The sequence below is a fragment of the Pyxicephalus adspersus genome, chromosome 3, assembly GCF_032062135.1.
Source record: "Pyxicephalus adspersus chromosome 3, UCB_Pads_2.0, whole genome shotgun sequence".
Taxonomy (NCBI): domain Eukaryota; kingdom Metazoa; phylum Chordata; class Amphibia; order Anura; family Pyxicephalidae; genus Pyxicephalus; species Pyxicephalus adspersus.
The window spans coordinates 118,461,350-118,487,912 of NC_092860.1; the positions used below are offsets into that span (position 1 = coordinate 118,461,350).

The following is a 26,563-nucleotide window of genomic DNA, read 5'->3' on the forward strand; positions in this document are numbered from 1 at the left end:
CTCGGTGGGCATAATCGGCAGGACAGAAGTCCCCAAGTGTGCAGAGGGAATCCCCATTTGTCATTATAGTGGGCGTGTGCTGTGCAAGACCCACACGGACCGCACCCACTATGATTCCAAGAACGTGCTCTGCACGGAGCCCGCACTGACACCAGACTCCGTGCACAGGGAATCCCTCACGTCACTAGGTTAGTCGTGTGCTGTGCGGGACCTGCACTAACCCTGAGTACATGCTGAATGGTCGGTCCCCACACATTTTCACCTCACTAAATATGTCCCTCTTTGCAAAAAGTTTGGACACCCCTGATGTAGATACATGTTTACAGGTGACACACACCATCTTACATGGTCAATAGGGTGGCAGTCGAAGTGTACTTAGTGTAATTGTATGGTCTGTAGCCTCCCCTCGCTTAGTTTTCTGCATCACCAGTCTAATTCAGGCTTCTAAAGCAGCATCTAATCAATACATTTAAAAAAAAAATTACCAGTGACAAGCATCTATGTGCTCTCCATTTTCTGCACTGTCTATTGTGGATGTGAGAGGCAGCATCACAAGCAGGTGCCAAATTACAAAAAATAAAAAGAAATGGGTTGAACCTAATGAGAAGCTGTAACTCACACAAAAGCCACCTAACTATATCACCTTCTGAACATGTGTTAGAAATTGAATCCTAGTAAGAAGGCTTTCCAGGATATTTTTTTTTACTGCAATCATGGTCTTGATTTAGTGACTGGCCTCATTGTAAAGCCATTTGCCTTGTGAAAGGTCTTTAGAATGATGAAGTGGTCTCAGAAACTTCTAGTCATTGTTTCTCAACCAGGATTCCACCAAAAGTTGCTAGGGGTTTCTTCAGCAATTTGTGCTGCTTAGGTCAGTTTAATTAGACACCAGTAATTTTACATTTTCCCTAAATCAGAGTTGAGCAGAGACAGGAAGACAAGGCTTTTGCCTGGGGTGAAGTGCAATATCAGGTGGGGGCAGCTTTGTTGACATTAAAACACATCACCCATCTTTTCTGCTGCCAAAACACTAAAGCTGTGAAGGGAAGCTGGTATGTTGTAATGATGTTGGCACTGGACACCTGCAGAGGAGGGCACAGGTGTTAGGCTACATATGCACCTTAGATTTTTGTTGCTGTATATGAACGAACAAGCGCTGTACACAAGTTCTGTTCTATGAAGAGGGGAGGGAGGAGGACAAGTGAGTGCCACCTACTGCGCTCTCTTGCCTCAACTTGCATAGAGGTCATTCCCAATCTTTGTCAATGCACCCGCTGTGACGGATTGATGAACAACGATCACCCAAGACAAGCACTACCATTCGTCTAGGGCAATGATTATCTGTGTACATAGCCTCTCAAATGCCTACACAAAGGGGATTTCAATTGCCCCAGCTTATTTGAAAAATACCCTGGGCTTGGGGTCTATTGCAAATTGGTTGACAGTAGTGAACATTTCTCTGGTGGGGAAGCTAATATGTGACCCATTTCCTTCCCTATCAAGGTGTACCTTAAAATATGAAGATGGGGGCATTTGGTATTTGAAGGATGTTGGGCAATATATTCACCACTCTTCTAGTTGCACGTGTATATATTTTAGTTTTTTCAGTACACTTACCCGTTAGTTTGTTATATTTCATGTTCATATACAAAATACAAATCCTTTGGGATGTGCTATACTTTGGGAAAGATAGTCTGCACCTTGTAATTTTATCATTTCATTTGTCCATACTGATAATATTGTATAGACAAGTACTTGTAGAATATTTTTATATCAGCAATGCAATGCAATTGGACAGAACACTTTAAAATATTTTATTTCACATTATATAACAAAAAAAATAGACACACTGATTTGAAATCACAAACGTAAAAAAAAATAGAACGTACAATTTCTAAAGCAGGAATTGCAGTCTTAGGGCACCAGAGTATGTCCTAGGAGTCATGCAGACATAGTGCAGAATATTTTTAGTAAACTTTGAGGTACTACTAAAGTAATCCACTATATTTATAGATTTTCAAATATCAATAAACGTGTTTGTTACAGTAATAATACTAAATATAGAAAATCAAGGTAAATTTTATAAGCAGTCAAATCTAAAAGTGACTTTGTCAGTGACAAGCCCACAGTATTGTCCCGTTCCACCTTTCTGATGTTCTGACTTATTTATGAGTTATACGGTGTTAGAGTTTTTAACCGCATGTAAATAAAAACCAGAAAAAACATTGATAACTCATATTAAGTTATTAGGATACATTTGGCCTCGTAAATTATACAAGTTCTTTTCTTTATTGTATTATTATTGTTTTCTGTGATTTTTTTTTACTAATGTAAGATAACAATTTGTTCTGTACAGAAAGCTAATTGATTTTTTTTTCCCATCATGTAAACATATTTATCATTATTTAAACTTCATAAATCGTGGATTAGATTCCTATAACATATTAGCTAAATTAGATTTAGTGTGGTACATGCTTTGTGCAAATGCAACTATTTCTTGTTTATTTCTAAAGCTTGCATGTGGTCTTTGTGCAATAGTTATATAAACTGTAAAACTATAATGCAAAACTATATATTATGCTGTACCCTGTGGCTGAATGAATTTTTAGAAGCGTTAGTTGGCTACATTTCAGCAGCTAAAAAGAAACAGCTGTTCGGAAATCTCTTTCACTTTCTTAAATCAAAACCCTAAAAATCTGATATTGTTTGTGGATTTATTTTACCACTTGTGAAATAAATTCCTCTCCAGGGCTTTTAGTTTTTACATTCATGATGAACTTCCATCCTATTACCTGAAAAGCATTTTTATTTATATATTTCATTTTCATCCATAAGCCCTATGAAGAGTTTAGATTTTGCTATGGGCTAACTGCTAGTTAAGCCTTTGGGTAGAATGTGACTGCATCATATCCCTCTGGTGGTCTCATCCGTGCTCTTGCATGGGCTTCACAGTACAGCTGACCCTCCACAAAGAAATATCCTTTTTGTTTTAAGTTTAGGTTGCAGTCTGCACATACGAAGCACTCAGGATGACGGAACTTGTCACGGGCCTTCACCACTGTGCCTCTGTATTAGAAAATATAATAAACATTCCATTAAACATATGCTTTACCATGCAATTTTTTTTGGGTTCAAAGACAGTTGGTTAGGGAAATGTATAGGTACACCTATCCTACCTTTCCAAAATGTACTGATATAATTTACTTGTAATGCTAATGTATTAGAAGTGCATCAAACATTAAAAATAACACATAATCATTATTCATTTTTTGTTCAAAGGTAAAAAGAAGCTACTAATTTATTTGTATTACAACGGGCACCTTCTCTACTCTTGTTCAAGATCTTTGCTTTATTTTATACATCAGTACCTCTTTAGGAAACCATTACAGAGAGCCTGTTACATTACTGAGATGTAGCTTGCATTACTGACCATCAGAAAACATTTTTATCTCTCTTTGGTTTTAGCACCTTATAATCCACAGACCTAGAAAAGCAATGTATATAGTGATGTCAGAACACCAAACTGGTTCAATCCCTTTTTTGGCTGATAGCTAAAAGCCAAAAGAAAGAGAGAAAACTAAACATAAAATTGAATATACACAATTTTTTACATTTGCTATTTAGAGTACAAAGTCTTTGTTCACAGTTATTATTAGATGGGATTACAAAAGGTATATAAAGACATGCAATGTGTCAGAAACTAAGAAGCATATAAACATGCATTCCCTGTACTTACACTATTCCATTTCCACATCTGTCACACAGTGGGACTTTCTGCACAGCTGCACCTCCTACTTGGGGCTTTGTGACTGGAGCTTTAACACTTCTTATACCTGCTGGTCGGTCTAAAACAAAAGTAAATGTTGTGAAAAAATACTCTTGTGTATTTCTGATTATTTTACCTATTACGTATGTCTCATAAAAGGCACAAATTTGTATCTGTTATGACCAGTAGTAGCAATAATACATACATACAACAGACATACTAACCAGCATCATCATCAACCATGTCTTGCAGCACCCTGAAGGACCCAGATTGCCTAGGTCTGCTTTCATGTTCTGTGTCATCATGAAGAAGCCGGTATACATCTGACTGAGGCACAGAGGGAGGTAACGGATCACTGAGCAATAAGAAAATACAATATTCATAAATTGTATGTCACATCTTGTTTATATATATGATCAAGGACCCATTTACACCATTCTATTCTAATGTATTGTATTGTGTGTTGGAATAAGGCATGCCATTTATTTATTAAAATATATCCATTATACTTTTTTAGTTTTTTCAAGTAGAAATCTTGAATTTTTAGTGTATTTATGTGCATTGCTATGCACTGCATTTCTTTGAAAATGCTTGGCACTAAAATGCCCTAGCAGGTATATTGTGCTTTTACATGAGTGCAAATGGGCCCTTGCACATTCTTTACTTGCTTTCTGTCATTGGTTGTATTTTATCAATATATTTGTTTCTGATATACTATAAGTGCAGGGAACATCTCTACTGAAAAAAATGGTATGATAAATTCATACAAAAGGTAAGCCATATAAAAAGTATTCTTTTAGGTCACTCTGTGATAATTCATAGACCAGGGTTCTCCCCAGGCACTTTTAGCAGGGCGCACCACCCAGCACTTTTCAGCACCCACCCGGCTGTTTTTGGGTGGTTACCAAAGAGTTTGGTCACAATACAGGGGCTGCCACCCTCCTAAAATTTCTTCCCACCCGGCTTAAAAAAAATTCCTGGGTTGAGCACTGTAGACTATTTATTAGGAAAATGTAGCAGTAATTCTTAGTCATCATACAGCACTGATATAGCAGGATACACAATTAATGCACTAGATAATATAGCTGACCCCAAGAACATATATCAATAATATTTGTACATTATCCAGTTTGGCCACCAGTTACAGTAATGGGATAATAATGATGTGGGATGGTGTAGGTTTGGGCTGTTTACATGGAGAGTAAAGCATTTAGCAGTCCCTTACAGTATAACAAGAAACATACACAAAATGCTTTACCCTCCATGTAAACAGCCTGAACCTACTCCATTTCACATCTTGTGCTTCATTATTCACTTAAAGGCTTCTGCATGTGCATACTAATGCCACTGTGCAATCTTTGGGCACTTGGATACATTAGAACGTTTAGCATATCTGGGGACACCTGCTAATATAACCTATTAACTGAATATGATATATAGTGTTTCTGTGCATTGTAGTCCAGTGATAATAGGATAATGTTTAAGTATACAGATTATCATTTATGTCTCTTAAACTCTAAAAGTATTGATCAGATTGCTGCTCTCTACAGCCTACTACTGATAAGGGCAGGCAGGAGGCAGACTTAATATGAACCTGTGTCTGTAATAAGTGCTGTCAAAACAAAATTTAAAAAGGTAGATTAATGAAGTTTTATATACAAAGTTGCATAGTGTCCATGGATATATAACTAATGTGTTTTAAAGTTCTAGTATCATTTAGGTATAAATGAATATCTAGCTGATGTCACATTCTGCATTCACTTTGTAAACAGCACTTGGAATAAAAGTTTTACGTTTACTGTATACATATTAATGCATCCTTGTCAGAGTACATCTTTCACCTCCAGGTTATATTAGAATTATTTTGTAGCATGCAGTCGCGTTGTTGTTAAAGTCAAGCAAAACGTTGCTGCTAAACATTTTATGTACCTTGTCATGGGTTTCTCCCCTAGTATGGTAGACACCTGGCCTTGTAGGCTCTCCATAACATTGTCATCAGAATAGAGTTGCATTGGTGTATTAAACTGGGCGTGAACAATCTTGACACCAGGGAGTTCCATTTCCAAAGGAATGTTAGGTGCAATTCTAGAGGCAGCTTTAAGCTCAACAGGATCTATAGCGCCGACAGTGCTTGCTGTGGAAGGAGTGCTGCGTCCGCTGCCAGGGTCAAAGCCAGAAGGGGTGCTGCATCCACTGTGACACAATATCATTGAAATAGTAGGGTGAATTTAGAAAAGAGATGCAAGACTATCAGAGAATGTGTCTACTAAACAATCAGATAGAGCACATGCAGTTAAAGAAAGTAATAGAGGGTTATGTGCTCAGTAGATCATGCACAGATTAGATAAAGAGATAAAGTACCATTCAAATAATGTCAATTTAGTAAAATTAGTATGTGAAGGTGTGTTTGTTGCACTTATTCTGTTTTCATTTTGGGTTTTGAAAGAAAAAGTGTCAAAGTCGGCACCTTGTTATAAAGATGCAGTTTAAAGGTATAATAAACATCAACACACACAACATTGTTAAACGCAGCAGCTCAGATGCGGTATCACATGTTTTCCTTTTTGAAAAAAGTGAATGTGGCAGCTGGGGATTCACTACTTGAGTGTAGGTAAGAGAAGGAAAATGAGCAAACATGATGTCAGCTTCCAGTAAGACATCGATCAAAAGGATCAGTAAATGTACCTAGTTGTTTCAGCACCATGGACAACATAGAATAATGTGCCCAAGGCACAAATACTTATCATCCAATGATTTACCACATGACTTGTGTTTGTAAAGTTTTGATATTGTCAATTTTTTGTTTTGTGTTAGCATGCACACAACACACTTATAACTACAATTCTTTTAACCTGCTTCTGCCTGGGAGTATAAAAGGCTTAGGTCTGATATTATGCTTGTGTTCAAAGTAGGCCAAATCCTGTAGGACAAAAAATGTTTGTTATAATTCAACTGTTACGACCACTAATAAGAAAGAAAAATATTTGTTAACATCAACCAGTTTAATGCTACACCAAACAGTATATTTCATAAGAACAAAGGGGCTGAGCTTGTGTGTATTGTTATGTTCTTGTTTCCTCTTAAATAATGCTAAAGTTAAAAGTTGTTTTTCCTTTTACCTTTTGAAGAGAATGGGGAATGGGATACAAATAGTATACAAAGATACTTATTACAATGTCTGTGCAGACTTCTTTCAAGTTTGATTAGTTGTAAAGGCCTGTTAATTAGTTGTATAGGCCAGATCTATTCATTTCAGATTTCAAAATCTGGAATTAATAGATTTGGCTCATTATCCATTCCAGGTTTGCTGGATCACTCAGATTCCCTCCTGATAGTCTATGTTCTCCAGTCTTGGAGAGCTTTAATACATTAGCCACAATGTGTGTATTACAGAGCAGCTAATGTAGTGAAATTGCAAAAAAAAAAATGTAGAACACTCCTGGCACGCCTGCATCAGGGCATAATGGGATCAAAAATGTTAACAATTAGGATGAAGTCTGGGAATATAAAAAACAGCAGATTCTAGAAACCATTTAAAAAATAGAAGGTTGGCTCTGTTGGCACTGTAACACTGTGTAATGGGTTCTCAAGCAGCAACAGGTGCTACCAGAGCCATCTGGGAAACTGACAAACCTTAGGTACCACTGAAATTCAGGGTAACTTTATAGAATTTGTTAAACTCAGTCCAAATTTTAGGATCAGTTTTATTTGTTAGTTGAGTTTCTTATTTCCTATGCTAACTGAGAAAGAAGCAAAGGGATATCTTCTGAAGAGAATTCAATAAACACCTCACAGTGATTATGACATTTTTTTCTTCTTACTAATCTATACGAAATTAAAATATTTGTCTGGAGTGTTTTAATTATAAGAGTCCAAATGTCTCATAATTTTATTTGTGACAATTATAAAAAAAAAACTAAGTATTGTATTTTACAATTATTAAAAAGAATAACTAAATAATGTGGACAGTGAGTGTTCTGTGAATGTTCATCCCTGATCCCATTTGTGTGATGTAGTTTTTGTAGTGTTATTTATTTTAATATCACATATTTTCCTAGCTGTTTTATAAACTGGACACTGAAAGCATTTGTTGCAATGACAATGTATTGTTCTTGGTGATCCAATTTGTTCATGAAATTATAATGCCAAAATACCATGCAGAAAAAGTGCTTGCTGGCATGCATGTAAAACACTTACATTTGGTCTGCATTGGGGATAAGGCCCCTCATCTGTCCATGGAATGCATCTTTGATGTTGCCGGATGAATATAGCCCAATGGGGGTATTATAGGAAGAACTCACTACCTGTTTTTTGTCACCAATGTTTGCGCCTGCTACAAATGGTTGTGCTCTTCGGTTGTGAGCTGTGCCAATAGGTTTGAACTCCTGTATACATTTGGATAAAACACACCACACTGCAGTTCATGCAGATTTAACACACAAGCAAGCCACACATATTGTTCACACTGTACAGTGTCTGCAGTAAATGCCAAAGGTAACCTAAACCCAAAAACAAAAAATTATTACCATTCACTATGATAGATTCTCTGATGTGGTGGCTCTATTAGTTTTCTTTTTAAGGCCATTTTCTGCAGTTACATAAAAAGTCCAGTTGATCTTCCCAGAATCCAATGCCCTTGTACTTTCTGTTTTTAACTGATATCTCAAGAAATGTTTTTTTACACAAAGGCTTTCACAACCATCTCATATTACCTAAAAAACCTTCATCCCTATGTAATAAAAATAGCATAAAACCTTGTGGTATGTAGGCAAAATCTAGAAAGCTTTCAAGGTTAACGGCACTGATAACAGTACAGTAAATGCTTGCTGCCACCTGAAGAAAAGAAGTGTGTTACATGCTACGTGCTAACATGACCACTTGAGGAAAAGCCTGAAAAGAAGAAAATGGATGCAACCTCCACATCAAGGAACCAATAAAGTGCAGTATATTTTTTTTTTGTTTTTTGGTTTAGATATGCTTCATGTAGTTTAAATATTCTATTGCAATTATTCCATTTATCCTATGTTATGTTGATAGGATACAAGCATTCACGTTTGCATTGCCATGCTTAAAAGTTGTTTCCCATTTCTACTATTAGAAGAATTGCTGTATTAGGCGAAACAGCCCTTAGTAGCGTTGCAATGGTTGTACTGGTGTAAATGTGCATAAATGGTGATTGAGTATCTAGTGATAATCAGTATAACTCCAGGTCTATCATAAAACATGTCTAGGCTGGGGGTCCAAGCATATGGTCACAGCTACAGACTGCTGGTAGAAGGGGAAGCCATTATTACTGCATTGCATGCTAACAGTTCCACTCACAGGCAGATACAAGAATGAGCATCAAACATGTTGGGTTTAATTTACTAAACTTTAACTCTGGACTTAATCTACATTTTCCTTAAAAATATTGGCCTTTTTAATATCCTTAAGTTAAAAAAGTGCAAAACCAAGAATGGATTAAAAATTAATACTGGTTGATATATTTACCTGTGGTTCAGCTTCAAGGTTAACTTTATAAGGATCTTCACAAATTTGTGGAGACCACATCCTAGTTGACCCTCTGGAATAAAATAAAGGAAGTAAACAAAAACCAATCAATATAAGTTTATTTATTGTAAATTGCAAGGATTTTAGAGATGTATGATATACATAAATAGTCATGTAAAACAAACCTAGTACACCTCATGGAAAGTTGAGTTTATTTGAATATGAACACATTAGAAGTTTATTCAGACACTGCCTATAGGTACTATACTAGAACAAATGATGCATAACAATTGTCATGATGTACTTATTCTAATAATCTAAGTTAAGAAAAATGTTGATTTTTCATGTGAAGTCACTGGACCTGATTCATTAACGCTCTCCAAGGCTGGAGAGGATACACTTTCATCAGTGAAGCAAAACGACTTTGAAGAAATCCATTTCAGGTTTGCCGGATCACCCAGTTTCACTGATGAAAGTGTATTCTCTCCTGCATTGGAGATCTTTAATAAATCAGTACCTTTTACTTAAAATTCATGAATATAGGTTTCAAGACTAGGCACTAATTATAGGAACTTCCCAGAAGATTATGCTGGTGGAGTATATTTCAAAGAAAAACAGAAAATAAATTGAGAAATGCAGACTGTTTTTTTCTAAGCACCAATTTGAATCATATTGTAAAGTGGTGGGAGAATTTTAAACAGGCAGTTCATGAAATGAAACCTACAAATATATGGTATCTGAAGGATTTGTCATGGAGGAGTTTTCATTCTGGTAAGAAGTTATTCAAGATACCTAAGAGAAGTTTTTTCATCTAAAATCAAGACAATAACATCATTTGGGCCAATGGTGTGTTCACCTATTCCATACTACACTATTACATCTAATGATTATTTTTTGGATACCTTATTGACAAGAAAATTTCCTTTTTATTCAAGTGTATCACCACCACTGGGCTTGATTTATTAAAGCGCTTTAAGACTAGAGAAGATAGACTATCAAGGGAGAAACTGGGTGATCCACTGATCTCTGTGGTGCTTGGAATATAAATGGTAATTTAGAATACAAGTATATATTTTTATATTTAGAAAGATGACCACAATGGATACCTGATATTGGTCTCTGATACCTAAATAATGCCTGATATTTGGAGACTAAATCTAGAACTCTCCTCTAAAGTAAATGTGATTAATGGTGGCAACTCTATCTGTACCTTCTGAATAGACATCAGTAATGTGGAATAAATACCTTTCAATCTTTAGGCAGAGTTGGTCTGTTGCAGCTTTAATTCTGTCCTGTGCCTCCGCATGTGTCATGTTTTCTGTACTATATCCATCAATTGCAATGATAACATCTCCAGGACATAAATTAGCTTGTGAAGACTTACTTCCTGGTGTGATCTGTAAAAAAGAAGTTTAGTTTAAAATGTGTTTTTGCCGCGTTGGTTTTCTGAAAGATTACAACAAAATCACAAAGTCTTAATGTTTTATTGAAAGCAATCAACTTGACATGCTCCTTGACAAGGAGCATTATTATTTTTGCTTATCTTGTTCTGATGTGGTTACTTGGGAACTTCAGAAACCCGACTTATTAAATAATTTTTGTTCCAAGATGTTCAGCACCAATACCAATATCAGTTGTAAGCTTGTTTTAAAATGCCTGTGCTTTACCTTGTTTTAAAATGCCGAACGACCGTCCTGGCGGATCCACGGACGATGAACGACCACCGATCCTAATGCAAGGGAAGGGGGAGAGCGTGCAGCAGGGTGCCGCTCTATCGCTTTCCCCCTCCCCTCTCCATAGAGCAGAACGGTGCTGTATGTACAGAGCTCGTTCATGCATCGTGCAGTTCCTTGTCGTTGGAAAGGATCGTGAAAGATCCTTTCCAACGACAAAAATTGCACGTGTGTACACAGCTTAACAAACATTGTCCAGACAACATAAATACAAGAAAGATACAAATGTATCAAAGATAGATTGATACTTTTGTGTCCACTACTGTTTCATTAATGATGAAAGGTAATGACTTCAGATAAAGCAAGTTGACATATATTTTTTTTTTATTTGTTCATGTAAACCTTATTAATACTAGTGAAACACTAGTGAAAACCATTTTAACAGATTTCCCCCTTCCCTCCCTAATAATTTCCAGTTAATGCTTTGTTTTCTGTCTGTTTTTCTAATCATTAACATTAACTATGTTTTGTTTTTGTTTGTTTTGTTCATTGTTGTTTAATGTCACAATTTAAAATAAAAGCCAGAGAGGTTTTTCCAGTTTTATAGACTATCCATAGTTATAGGTACATAAAAGCCAGGCCACAGTTGGTCTGTACAACTTGCTGTACTGGGACATCACAGCAATCACTGAAGCCATACAAAGGAATGTTTACAAGCACTGATCACTGATCACTGACACTGATTCTTGGTTGGAGCCTCACAGCAAGCAACTTCCTTGTGGAGTTTTTATGTGCTGGACTGTGAGTACTGACGAAAATACCTAAAAAATGGATGTGTGTTTCATTACAAATGAATGTGCATGTGTATGTTTGCTACATCAGTCAAACTTCATCCTGCCATAAAGTTACTGCAGTTTTGGTAACCCATAATGTCCTATTTCTCTCTGAATTTGAAGGGTGATAATAAATAACCTAGTTACACTGGTACTAAATAATCATATGTGAAATAAAAATGGCATGTTTTTAAACAAAACATTAAATTGAGGTCACATCGTAAAAGGTATGGCAAGGCCAAAAAGTTTTTTTTCCAGTTTTAGTTTGAGTACAGAAATATTAGAACCCCTGGTCTGTCTAGAGCTCCATTGAAGAAATTTCCCCTTACTTTCCCTTTTGATGATGGTTTTGCTAGATGGGGAAAACATTAAAAAAGAGAGAGAAATAAATCTTACAAGGGTTTGAATATTACCATACTTTACTTAAGAAATACATTTTGTTTCCATCTGTGTTGCTGTTAGAAAGTTTAATTTATTTCCTGTCTGGTGTTTTCAGAAGGACAGAATGTGATTTTGAATAGAACCCTGGATATAAATATATAATAAGGAGATGCCAGTATTCCAATCTAAACAGCTTGCAAGTACACAACACTTAGGTTGCTAGAGAGGTGTGACCACAAGTTAACTTTACATGGTACTGGTTTGAATGAACCCTCTGCACACTGCCATACACCCTTACACATTTTTAGTAATCGTTTGCCAGAAACAGCAATTCCTGCTTTCAATGTATTGTAATACATAGTACAAGCTGAACAACTGTATCAAAGTAAACCCACTAAACATGTTTGTCTTATATAGAAATAGATAATGTAAATAAATTAAAGTAGAATGAAAAGTAAACATATTTGCTGTGTAGAGTAGGAAATCACTGATGCTGGTCCAGGATCAATATATATTTGTAGCATTACCGTAGGAAATAAACTTAGAAAATTAGTATATTGCCCAGTGCACATCATCAAATATGAATACATTTCTCTTTTCCAGCTCCCTCATAATCACAAAACTTAAAGTTTAACAACAGGGAGCAGAGAAGAGCACCGGTCACTAGGGGCGCAAAGGAATGGTAAGTAAATAATTTCACTTTACCAGCTCCATTACACAAAAAAAAACAATAAACCCATGATATGTGGGAATAGCAGCACTGCAAAGCTAGTTTTTTCTTTTAATTCCTGGAGTTAAACCCAATCAAAACCTTCACATTTGTGTCAATGGACACAATAAAACCCCAGGATTGTTATTAATGGCTCTAATAATACTTCCAGCATTGGTGTCACTTTAGTAACACTAAAACAATGTATGTAATGAAAACAGAAATGTCTTGTTTAAACTAATTATTTGCATATTGATAATGAGAAAAAACTTCAAAATCCAGTTGCATACACTGCTTGCATTTAAAAGCCCAGCTTTAAGCAACAAATCATCAGCAAAAAAAGGCACTGTTGAGTGAAAATTAATTTAGTATATTTGAACATGTAAATTAAATATAGGTTCCCTTTGTATACTACTCCTCTGAAATAGTACTTTTACTGAAATTTTTAATAGAATACGATAACACTGATCCATCATACTTTGTGTTCTTGAATACTTTGTGTTCTTGAATAGAACCTCCATGGGAGTAACGTCTATCTCTGTCTTACACATGCAAAGTCAGGCATGTTGTGTTGACAGCTATAAATAACAGATGTCCTTCTGACCACTGGGGTCATGGTGACTCCATGTGTTTTATTTATTGATTTAATGAAATGGTGTAGAGTGGGGAAGTCAGATGTAAAAAAAGATAAAGGTTGGTGGTAGTAGTCCTAGGATTTACCAAGCGTACAGATCAATTAGTTGCAAATGTTACAATAGGATTAGTAAACTATAATTAACCCTCAGGGTTAAGGTGCAAATTATTTTGCAAATTCTTACAATTCTCAAAAATATGTAGGAATGTCGGCCCAGACTTTGTGAATGATGCTCAATATGTCTACTTGATGTTAAAAATTCACTGTAAAAGCTTTCTGAACTCAGTTTGTGATACATTTCTATTTATGCACGGAGTGGGAAATCAGTCTACGTACTGGTATGACTGGTATCAGTGACGTACTACAAAAATTCAGAAAAGTGCTTCCACATGGCAATGCAAATCACTCGAATAAAGCAGCCTTATATGAACAGCCCTGTCAAGAGTCTTTCATATTAATTATATCTATATATAAACAATGCGTTTTCAATCATGCAAAATATATGCTTCATTATAAATATTTCTAATGCAATTTGTAAAGCTGCAGCAACATAATAGTTTATGCGTTATAAGACATACATATATGCAAACTTTTTTAAACCTCCCCAAATTAGGTTTAATCACATTTATTTGATGAGATACCACAGCTTGGTAGACAGGGTGCATCTACATTTACAACAATGCTTTTCTCAAAGTTTGCAAGTGCAGTTACATGTGCATGGATGAATAACAGTCCTTTTATATTATTTTGTAAGGGGTGGTCACATGCTGCTTACAATTACATGATCATTTAAAAGAAACCTTTTGTTTTCTGTTCATATTCGTCATCAGCTTGTAAGTAAAATTTTAAAGGAAGCAAAATTTTTCCCATTTGTTCAAATGCAGTGTGCAATGTGATAAAATTTTAAGAGGAACACAGCGGGGCTGATTTACTAAAGGTTTTTAAGCTGTTCACTTACCAAAGTGAACTATCACTGTGCAAGAGATAATTCACTAAGCGTAGTATGTGGTTAATGTTATTTTTTGCAAAGAATACCTTATCATGACATGAAAATCTAAAAAAGGTTTTTACCTAGACATGATTGGATGGTTGAAGTCAACACAGCTTATTTACTAAGCTAAGATTTATATCCTGTTCTATGGGAAAATTCACCTTGCTATGTGAACAGCCTATATTCCTTTAGTAAATTCACCCTTTTGTGCATTGACTTGAATTCAGTTATACAACTGACATTACAGAGCGAAAGACGGCCACAATTCCATGCACAAAAACACAACTTGTACGGAGTAAAAGATTCCTAAATCGTTAAAGCCCAAATCTAACATTTTGAAGCCTTTGTTTATAAAGAATTAGAATCTCTGTTGAACTTTAATTGCTGCCCTAGCCCCCATTAAAAAAAAAAATTTTTACAGTTGTTTTTTTCTTACATCTTGTGACAGACAAAAAAGAAAGTGAGCTCCGACAGGATCATTTAATAATTAGTGCAAAAGGCTTAGAACCTCAGTCAGGTTTTTATTGCTGCCTGATTTCTCCGTGTTCAGGAGATGAGTGCCATACAGGAACTCTTTACTGGGTGCTCAGTGTTTGAAAGAGAAAATTGTTCTAATCCATTTCAAATTCATTTGCAGCGCAGTGCATAGTAATGTGGTAGCACAAGTGCAATCTACAAGTGTGGCTAGGAATTTGGCACCAGTTTGAGGTATTGATGTATAAATGCAAGAATTTTAATTGTTATTGTACTTAATCCTTATTTGCTGCAAGAATCTGATCATTTACATTGAAATGGCTTTATTTTTGGTTTCCTGTTGCTATTATTAGCTAGACAGTGCAAGTGTGTTACATCAGAAAGAGATGAAGGGAGCTAAAGATTTAATGTTCAGAGCCTGTCAGCTGCCTAGCAGGTGCACATGGATTAATGTCCCTCTCCTGCTCCCTCACTACAGTTGTTCAGATCTGTGAAAACATCACCCCTTCCTCTGACAAGGGCATCCCGCTTCTGCAGCAACATTACATTTAATCTGCCCTGGCATGCAAGGCAAGCCCTGTTTGTGAAATATTATCTGCATACTGAAAGGTGTAAACTGAGCTAGATCCCTGTGCATATCAGGTATCTCAATTTTCTCTTTCTGTATAAACAACTATTTACACGAGAAGCTCTTATAGTTTTCTCTGACTCATAAAGTATATATCTAGGCTAATTGGAAAAAACACAATATTTCTGCAGCATGGCACATTTCTCCATTTTTAGCTCTAAAAATGCTGCAAGTACAGGAAAATAGTTGTTAATATAGTGACATCCTACCATCCATTCTGACAACAATACGCCTTCTGTTCTAAAATACCCAATAGAGTGGTCAGTGAATATGAGGAAAGTGGATGTGTTCTGGGAATTTCAGTGCTCTCCCTTGGCTAAACATCTCCCTGTAGCGGCTCTGTTTTTGAAGAAGTGTGGGTGGCTCCAATGAGCTAAGGGCTTATATACAAACCAAACTTGAAGGATATTGTTTGCTATATAGGTAAATGATAGAAATTGATCCCTGGCATTAGAATAAAGTGCTGACCCTTATATAAGAAGAATCTTTAAATATTTGTTCCAACACAAATTTTTAGAGTGGTTACTGTTTGGAATTAAAAGGTTACAGGATATACAGTTGGAAGAAGGGACCATGGACCAAATGGTATAAATGGATTTTCATAGTTAGACTGGATTGCTCACCCTGCCTTTATCTTTCAGTACTGGGGCCCATTTGAGCTGTCACTTTGAGAGTACTGTAGTTCTTATGAAAATTGTTAGTGATAATTATCTCAATTAAGTTCCTGAGGAAGTGGACTCTGTCTATGAAACACGTTGAGTAATAACTGAGACTGTTTCACTAATAAATTGTCATGATTTTAATGATTAAAATTTTATATGTTTGTTGTAATATAAAATAAAATCTTTGTTTTATTAAAAAAAAGTTAATTATCATCATCCCTCTGCTTGGCTGGTCATATTATAGCCCATTCAAAATTATTGCAAATATCTTGACTTTCAAGTACAAATCACCACAGAAATATGCTCACCACCTCCTCCAGGTGACAAGGACTGACTAAAATAACACCAGCACTGCATTGTGGAGAGGCAGATGGAGTGTTCCCTTGTGGTACTGACTGGTTAGAAGTAGGGTAGTGTGGAGAAGGTAATTATAGAAGGTAAGGCAGCTTAGTCCTATTAGGACAACTTTTTATATGACTTAGGGTATGTAAAGTACAGATTCACAAAAGATGAACTCATCTTCTTACTAACATGCCAGTTTTTCAATTGTGTGTGTCTGCTTATTAAAAAGTAAAATGTTGGTTGCTTAAGAATGAAGAAATCTCTAATTTAAAAATCATTGGGACCGCAGTCATATTGTTGAAAGTGTATGATCACAATTTTGTATTATAATCAAAAAATAGAAGTGTGTAAACCTGTATTCCCATTTATATTTGGATAAGCAACATCCTCACTCTGACTACAAATGATATTTAGTAAATCTGTTTCTTTAGTAGATGATTTTTCGATTTTTCGATTTAGCTAACACAAGGTAAATCTGTGCTGTATGTCACCTAATTACAGAAGAGAATGTGAGAAGTTGTTCTGAAACTAACCCTGGGGATTTTTTAGTACATGCAACTTCTGCTGTGTGAAGTAAATATGGTCTTGTAGGATAAGTGTGTGAAGGCACTCAATAGACTTAGCACATAAAACAAGAAATACATTTTGGAATTCAATACATAAGCTAACTACGTGCTAATCCTTCCTTCAGACGACAGCTGATATTTTATCTTGGATAGGATGTGCTTTTTGTGTGTCTTTCAGCTTTATCTAGAAGTACAGTAGCCAATTAGGCAGATCTTTCCTTCAAATGTAAAGTCTGATTTGTAAATTATGTCATTCATTGTGTCAACACGTCATCACAAATAAAATTTGTAGAGATCACTCAATTAAGTAATACTAAATGCATAATACAGTTCAGTTGGTAAAATTAGAAGTGTTTATCCTATGAGAACATAAAAAGTCATGGTCTCGCCTTTTTGGTATGAAACCCAGCAAAGGTAAAAATCTGCATTGTGTACTGAGAACTGCAACAAAACTAGATTCACACCATTTGGTGTGTGTTATTGTGCGTTTATACATGTGTTATCATTGATTTCATTACTCTGCCATAGTGATGTCAGATAGAGCTCACTAGATAGGATCTTTCATGGTCATTTCCAGTGACAGATGAATGAAGATGCAATAAACACATGGTGCCATTCTGTTCTATGCAGAAGGGAGGACAAGTGAGCCAGCAGCCCTCTCACTGTGCTTTCCCCCACATAAGTGCACTATGGACGTTTCTGATTGGCCATTCATCTAGTCTATACATGCGAGTGATGCCGCTACTACAATTCCCCAAACTTGTTTAATATTACAGAATCCTCATAACTGCTGTAGGAAGAGAAGGTTTTCTCTCTGGCATATACATAAAGAGCTTGCAGTGTGTGGTCAGATAACTCACATACCAAAGCCATTTGTTTTCCAAACACAATTGATTGACAACAGGAGATTTCAAGTAGTGGGGTCACCAAGGGCACTAGAGCTATTCCTGTATGAAAAAATAAGCCCTGGCCTGGTAGATTGTGTTTCATTGCTTATGCATTTATAACCATACTTTAGGCCAACAAATAAAATATATATACAGAACTTCTTTTACCCAGCAAAATATGTTTCTCTGCCCATTCAGTCCTACTAAAGAGACTAAAGACTTTTCTCTAAAGCAGTTCATCATTGCATGGTCACCCTCATATCCCCAATCTGTGAATGGACAGTGAAGAGAAATCAGCAGACTAATAAAATGAACTCTCTGCTCACTATTCTCTCTTCTTGTGTAGCTTGTTGGCATACATAACATCTGTTTGGCAGTGATACTATACAGGAGACTGGAAGATGTGTACACAAAACTCAGGCTCTAGGAATAGTTGCCTTTAAAATGTGTTTAATACATTTTTTTATTAGGAAGCATTTTTTAATTGGTGCTTTTTTTATATATTTGTGGGGAGTTGTATGGCCATAATTGTTGTTTCGCATAAAGAATACTCACTACAACATTTACAAGGGTAACCAGACAAACATTTCTTAATAAAAAAGTAGATATGCATGTAACCTGTATTTACTTCAGCAACCAATGTTATATTTATTGTTAGAGTCTGAAATGTTTTTAGAACCATGAGAAAGCATACACTTGCCATGAACATTACCAGATTAGGCCATACAGTCATGACATGGAGCAGCAGTTCTACAGGGCTGTAAGGGGTGCGGTTGGTAATCATTCCATTAAATTGTGTGCATAGATGAGCAAAAGGAATGAAAATCATTTTGTAGATATTTCATTAGATAATACATTTTTAAAGAAAAGGTAGCCTACTTTATTTAAAATACAAAAGCAAAGTGCCGCTAGAATATTTCTTTATACTCGACGCGTTTCGCCAGATACGGCTTCTTCAGGAGTATTGACAGCATGCGTAGATTGTCTGTGTCAATTGCATCTAGACCAGTGGATTAATGCTGCATGCTGTCAATACTCCTGAAGAAGCCGTATCGAGTCGAGTATATCCAACAACATGCTTTGATGATCAAACATTGTATATGGTCAACAATATATAAGTTGATAGCTGGTATATGTCTAGTGAAAAAATCACTTTGTCTGTGGTTGAACCCCAAGGATAATAAGGTGGTTCAAACCAAACTTTGATTACTGTTTATTGTATTAAGTAATCTTATGACTTCAATGATTATACCTGACCACTAGGTCTATACAGTGGTATTTTTTAATGTACAAACCCTTTTACAAATTTTGTTAATGCATGTTGAATACATCGTTTGTGCCGATAAACCCTGCGTAAATCTCTGTCTTTGTTGTTTTTTGATCTATTGAATGATGAGGATAGGCACGTTATTGCTCTATTTACAGTCACTGTGATATACCACCACCATTGCCACATCTCCAAATTTAAATACAAGACTTATGTATGACACAGTACAGACCTCACAAACAAATGATATACATCTTAATAACACAAACAAGCACTGCTTTGAAGACAATGCAACACAGAGATACACAAAACATATCGGCAATGAAAATCACAGCTTCAGATTCCAAACTTTTATCAACTAATCTACTATTTTGTCCAGGAGCTTCAGCTTTATCTATCTATCTATCTATCTATCTATCTATCTATCTATCTATCTATCTATCTATCTATCTGTCTATCCAAGAATAGAGAAGAGAATATGTCTTTAAAAAGTGTAATCTTTAAAAAACACTTTAATCAATTTACTTACCCTTGAGATGAGCAGTGGCTGGTTAAAATCAATGCCCCCAGTTAGCCTGAATCCCCAGGGCGCAGGTCCAGGCAGAACCACATTCTGTGGCATTTTGTTAGCAGTTTACAAGTAAGTTACAGGTCCCTGAGAAGTTATCCCCCTGCAAGTAGAAGCAGAGACAGCCTGATCCCCAATGATCTTCTCTTTATTCCTTTGCTCAGGCTGACGTCAGCTTCTGGCTACAAGACATTCACAGAGGAGAATGAGAAGGGAGGAGAATGAGCAGAGGGGGTGAATTTCTGGGCAGCTCCCTACATACAATATCATGTTCAGTACAGCTTATTTTCATATATTTTTTGGGCATGGCTAAGATGGGGAAATTGTCAGCTAACATGATGCTGTGCCCTCTGCTAAAATTTTTATTATGATATATACTTAGCAAGTGGAAAACTGATATTTTTTTGGTAAAACTCTTAAACACTCAGACAGCTGTTTAAGAAATGAAAGTTTGGCTAAAGTTTTCATAAACAAACAATCCTGTCATCCACAGACACCTTGTTTTTTTGTAGGCTTTTGTTGAATGCATAAGTATCAGAGCATTGGCGTGAACAACATACTTGTGGTCTATTGGTATACCTTTAGAATGGGATGCCAGTGTAAGACAAAAGGAAAAAAAGTAAATAGTAAACTTTTTTATTTTATTTTTTTAACACATTGTACCATGTCATGTAAGTAATGATTAACTTCAGTATGGAGATGTTGCTGGCTGTGAGTTGTGCAATGGCACACCATCAATGGCACTGCAATCCTCCACACAAGCTGCCATTGAAATGCCATTTACTGCCAGTAATGCTCAGTAAACTACATTTGAACTTGTATTACCTAAACACAAAGGTATAAAGCGGGCCTTAATGTTGTGTTTTCATAGTTTAAATAAGGTAAAATTGTACCAGGGATAAATAATCCATACCTATCCACTAAATTTTTCATATGAGCTTTTGACATGTCAATATCTCTGTGTTGCATTGCCTACAAAGCAGTGCTTGTGTGTGTTATTAGGATGTATATAATTTGTTTGTGAGGTTCTGTATTGTGAATCTGTAATTTGTTCTGTAAATCTGTAACATCAATAGAAAAAATACCTGGTGCTCTGCCATTCCACTTTACAAACTTGTGACCGGTCAGGGCTTTATTGTATAAAGGGACAGGCAACGTCCCTTCTGCATTACTGGCAGTGCCCTGCGATGGGATAGGTGAGTATAGTGGGGTTTAGTTCCACTTTAGAGGTCCTTTTTACCAGCCTGATATGCAGCAATATGTTAAGGTGGGTTGCTTAACACTTTATTGTATGCTTTACATTATAATGCACATGGCCATACAGTCATGACATGTAAGGAGCAGCAGTTCTACAGCATCAGCACCACTCCATTGAATAGTGTGCAAAGATGAGCAAAAGGAAACAAAAAGAAAATCATTTTGGAGAGTATACACTTTCTTCAGTGAAGCTGGGCGATCCAGCAAACCTGGTATCTATCTGGTCCAGGATTGAAAACATTTGCTAACAAATAGCTAATTCATTTTAAGAAATCCATTCCAGGGTTGCTGGATCACCCAGCTTCACTGATGAAAGCGTATCCTCTCCAGCTTTGGAGAGCTTTAATAAATCAGGGCCAATGTAATATAATAAAAATGGTTATTGTGAAACATGTTGCTTCTCATTGTGTCTGGAAATAGGCCACCTTTTGGATTTGGATTTATATCTAATGCTTTGGTTCTTGTCAGTCGGTTGAATTAGGGACAGTGTTATAGGGACATTAGAGGTATTAATGATACCCTTTCCCTTTAGAATAGGCTACATTACAAGGCAAGAAAGTGAGGATGTTATGGTATAACTATAAGACAGAGTCTCACGTGTGGACTGTTGGATAGATAAAATCTTTATATTAATATTAAGTAACATAGGAATAGTACTGGATTCGGTCCTCATTGCCCTCTCCCTCAAGTACAAGAGTCATCAACAGGACAATAAGACTATAATTTTGATGGTAGAGTACTAGAGAAGTTTCTTTTTCCTTTTGGTTTCAGACATCTTCATTGAAAAGAGAAAATGTTTTGCTTGGAACTGTCTTACAGCAAATTAACAAAAATGTCCAGAACCAAAATTTTAAGCATAATTATGCCTGCCAAGTGAAATTTCATGTGAGTTTTAAAAAACCTAAAAAAGTTAAGTTCCAAATGATAAAAACAGATTTAATAGGGGAGCCAAGTATCCATAAATATGTTTGATAAATGTATATCTTCTAAAAGTATTTAATTACTAAGATTTGTAAACATCAATTTGAATGGACTGGCTGACGCACCACAGATCAATGCATCTTGTTTGGCTAATAAATGGATGTATTCACAGCCACACCAACACACACAATGTATGTTACTGCAGAGAATTGATGTATACAGGCTCGTACAATATTCAAGCCAGAGGATTAGCATGTCATTGGGCAATTAGCATTTTAGGTGTTATGGTGAACAATAACTGCAAGTCTCAGGATCTGGAAATGACCCTTACTGTTATTTCACTTAGATGTTTTAGTTTTAGGTGAAATTGAAAATTTTAACCCAAGTTAAAACTCCAAGATGGGCGGACAGAATGGGCCTGATTTAAAAAATCTTTCAAAGAATGGAGAAGATAGACTATCATGGGTGAACCTGAGAGATAAACTAATTAAATTTTATAGTGGTTGAACGTGCTCAGGAAATATAAGGATGTAGTTGGAGGGCTGTGACCTTATTCTTTGGTACAGCATAAAATCATATTTTATGCCATCTTATCACTGTGACATTGTTCCATTTTGTCATGCCCACAATATTTCCAGTTCTACTAACCCATTGGTAGACTCTATGAGCATATAGCATTTACAAGTGTCTAGGCAGCTTTAATTACACAAATTAGTAAATACATTACTGAGTAGTGTTATTTATCAGGGAATGCAAACCAACAACTGAAAAGAACCAGCTGACATGAAAGCATGAGGCTTAAGGCAAACGTGGCATGTGGCATAAAGTGAGATTTTATTCAGAGCCCAAACACTTGTGTATGGTGATTGGCACATTTTCCATACGTTAACCCTGTGACTAGCTCAAATAAATATATTTTAGCCCCAAAAATCACCCACGTACAGGATCATGTACTCATATGATATATATGCATTTACATATCAAATGTATGATGTACATCATATATGCTTCTACTGACCCTGACACATTTTTTTTTTGTAGTAAAGTAGTGAGAGGTTAGAATCTCTGTAAGATTGTTTCTATGTGTTATTGCTTTTATTTTTCTCGTCACTGGTAGTTTTTCTGTTTTTGCATTGCAATAAAAGCTTCTGTTACTCTCTATACACAAATGAATCTCAATAATAAAACTAAATGCATGTAACCTTTTCAGACGGATATCTAAAAGAAATAATGATGTGGTAAATCTAAGTGAGATTTATGGAACATAGAAAGGTCAGACAGTACATCCCTGTATTTGTGTGGGTTTCCACTGGGTACTCCGGTTTCCTGCCACATCCCATAAACATGCAGTTAGGTTAATTGGCTTCCCTTCACAAAATGGCCTTTGTATTTCACTGTATAAATGACATAATGCCCCTTTGGTGGACAGTGTGTGATGACCATGAACGGCGCTATATAAATACATAATAATAATATAACAAATGCGTATGTTTTGTTAGCACTGATGATTATGAGATTGTTTTTGTTTCTAGGATTTTCACATAAAGTGTGTGGGTAACTGTTGTTGCATTATAAATTATAGTGAGCAGATCAAAAGTTAGTTTTCAAGTGTCTTTCATGTTTTCTATTATGAAGGAATGATTTTGTTCCAAAAATTATTCTCTAGAAATATATATAGTTAGATGTTTTTCCACCTTTTATTTTATATCTGTGATTTATTTATACAACATTGCTTAGTATTACAAAAATGACCTGCCTCTGGAGTCACATGAGATTTTACTATGTGTAAAGACCCTTGCTATCGCATAAAGTCAAATCATAGTACATCTGAAGAACCAGGGGAATGCTATTTCACTTCACGACAAGTTCTTACTGAAATACTGTAACATCGTAATATGAAACTAAGAGTTGGTGAGGTCAGAAAAAGAAGAGATACATAGGACTGCACTTCACTGACCTAGGAAAGATGCTACATCAAATGAGGGAATAGGTTCTAATGAGTCAAGGCTTTTTCTTTACTTTAAAAAAACGCGGAGGTATGAAAAACCAGAGCTGAATAAAGCCCAACTCTAGCAAAATCATTTTGTTTTCGATAGAGAACAAGAGTGTTAAAGTCTCAGTTAAGTATTTATTATTGCTGTATTTCTGTTCAGGACAAGAAAATATTAGAAATATTTCCAGCTGGGACACAGACAAATAATACACATTAGTATTACACAGTATTTATATAGCACTGACATATTACGCAGTGCTGTACAAGTCCATAGTCATGTCACTCACTGTCCCTCAAAGGGTCTCCCAATCTAATGTCCCTACCTTGGTCATATGTCTTACATACAGTCTAAGGTCAATTTTGGGGGGAAGCCAATTAACCTAACATCATGTTTTTTGGGATGTGGAAGGGAAACCCACACAAACACAGGGGGAACCTGCAAACTCTATGCAGATAGTGTCCTGAATGAGATTCAAACCTGGGTCCTAGCGCTCCAAAGGGCAGAGGACTTACCTCAGGGCCACCATGCTCCTGTTTTTATTGCTATCTGTTCCTTCCTGTCCAGGTAATGATCACACCTCCTATTTAATATATGGGTGTCATTGGAGCAGGTAGTTCCTTAGTTGGTGTTGTGATTCTCCTAAACTCTGGTTTCCACTATGGCAATAGTCTGTATTTTCTAAAACACATCATGTTTGAGTTTACATTGGTGTGCATTGTGGTAAGGCTGCCCAACACAGCATGTGGTATCGAAAATGGTGCAGGTTGTGTTTTTAATGTGCAGCACACATCAACTCTCATTGTTGTATTGCGGTGCGTTGGCAAGGGGGTTTATTAAAATATGAATCGCCTGTTTGTTGCCATTACACAATGCCATAGAGCAGGGGTGCCCACACCTTTTTGGTTTGTGAGCTACTTTTAAAATAACCAAGTCAAAATGATCTATCAACAATAAAAACTTGGACTTAATAAATCCTGTGCACGGTAGAGTTTATTTTGAAAGGCAGGGCACCGCAATCTACTCGCGTTGCCTTTGCAATCTACTGGTAGACCACGATCCACCTGTTGGGCTCCCCTGCTCTAGAGGCTACACCATGATACATTCTGAATCACTGATCCAAAATGCGGATACAGATGTTGTATTCAGGTAATTGTAACACAACTGGTCATACAGTTATCTGCATGCATGTTTCAGGTGTGTGTGACACTACTGGCACTAAAAGATCAGTTTTATATCCAGGCAGGTGGCATTCTTTATTGTGGGCTCAGCTTCAATAATCCTCAGTGGTGGATTGACTTTAAAGCTACGTACACACTTCCAATTATTATCGTTGGAAAACGAACGACGAACGTTCATGCACGATATATACGAACGATCGTATAGCACCGATCCTGCACATAGAGTTAACGACACGATCGTTCGTAGATATTGTACACACAATAGATACGATCGTTTGAGCGATAGAGGAACTATGTGCACGACAGGAAAGTGAACGGACGTTCATTCATCACGCATGCTCTGAACATGGACGATCAACGAACGACCGTACACACGAACGATGTTCAACGATCGTCGTCCAATCCGATCCGTCGGTCCGGTCATTCGTTTCCAGCGACTTTCCTCGTTCGTCGGCGTCGTTGGTTACTTTTTTACGAACGATTTTTTGCCCAATCGATCGTTCGTCGTTCGATTGGAACGATAAAAATTGGAAGTGTGTACGCACCTTAAGGTATAATCAAACCAAAAACGTTTTACAGTGTATCAGTCCTGGTGGTGATTGGATTAATCTTGATAAGTACATTAGTAGGATAAGAGGCAGTCCATAGAATAAGCATTTTCATCCTAAGAGGGTGTTATTGCCAGGATATTCAGGTGAGTAATAAAAATAAAATAATTCTGCCACCACATCTAAGGGCAGGTTAGCCACAATATAACACTTTTTAAATCTTGGTGTTAGAATTTAATAATCATTAGGAATGCATATCCCATTTTGATTACGAATATTAACACTACAATACAAATAACTACACTAAGTGATTCCTAAAATAAATATTTTCTAGAATCAGTGTTGTATACAACACCACATACAATAATACATTATTGAATTACAAATTTGCTCCTGATTGATATCTTGTACTCCTTCGCAACATATATCTATCTCACACACTTTACACATTCATTTTACTTTACAGGTAAGGTTACAGGTGCACAGTACCTCAGACTATTCCTGAATCTGTGACAGTTCCCTAGTAGGCATATTAGATCGTTTTAGATCTGGTGGCCACAATATGTAAACATCCACACTATAACTAAGGTCCTACCTACTTACTCCTACCCTAACCTTAAACCTGATGAAAAAAACATGGTTTATTTTCAGATTTCTTCCAGGTTAACATGCTGCAGTAACATTAGGGCAAAATGTAATTAAATATAAAAAGCCCAAATTCAAATATCACTATTAATAAAATAATTGCTGAACTATGGTTTCTACATTACTGTCAGCACCATAAGCCCTAAGAT

The 26,563-nt window shown here is 36.2% G+C and overlaps 1 protein-coding gene across 3 annotated transcripts; it reads right to left on the bottom strand.

Annotated features, from left to right (window-relative positions):
- Nucleotides 1–1,800: 1,800 nt before the first annotated feature.
- On the bottom strand, nt 1,801–20,000 carry PDLIM3 (PDZ and LIM domain 3). Of its 3 annotated transcripts, XM_072406154.1 has the most exons (8): nt 19,833–19,994; nt 10,502–10,653; nt 9,257–9,329; nt 6,619–6,686; nt 5,696–5,959; nt 3,991–4,121; nt 3,737–3,845; nt 1,801–3,066 (listed from the first exon to the last, which is right to left on the bottom strand). In XM_072406154.1, the coding sequence occupies exons 1-8, from the start codon at nt 19,923–19,925 to the stop codon at nt 2,877–2,879; spliced, it is 1,080 nt and encodes a 359-aa protein (XP_072262255.1). In that variant the 5' UTR covers nt 19,926–19,994; the 3' UTR covers nt 1,801–2,876. The 3 variants fall into 3 exon arrangements, with proteins under 3 accessions (XP_072262255.1, XP_072262256.1, XP_072262257.1); XM_072406155.1 differs by lacking the exons at nt 5,696–5,959; nt 6,619–6,686 and adding an exon at nt 7,964–8,151 and having other exon boundaries at nt 19,833–20,000; XM_072406156.1 differs by lacking the exon at nt 5,696–5,959 and having other exon boundaries at nt 19,833–19,997.
- Between the last annotated feature and the right edge of the window lie 6,563 nt (nt 20,001–26,563).

Coding starts and splice junctions, on each gene's coding strand:
- PDLIM3 (XM_072406154.1), bottom strand. CDS start 19,925: ATGCCACAGAATGTGGTTCTGCCTGGACCTGCGCCCTGGGGATTCAGG. Junction 5,960..6,618: donor ATACTCCCAGGCAGAAGCAG/GTTAAAAGAATT, acceptor ATTGTGTCACAG/TGGATGCAGCACCCCTTCTG. Junction 3,846..3,990: donor CATGGTTGATGATGATGCTG/GTTAGTATGTCT, acceptor CTTTTGTTTTAG/ACCGACCAGCAGGTATAAGA.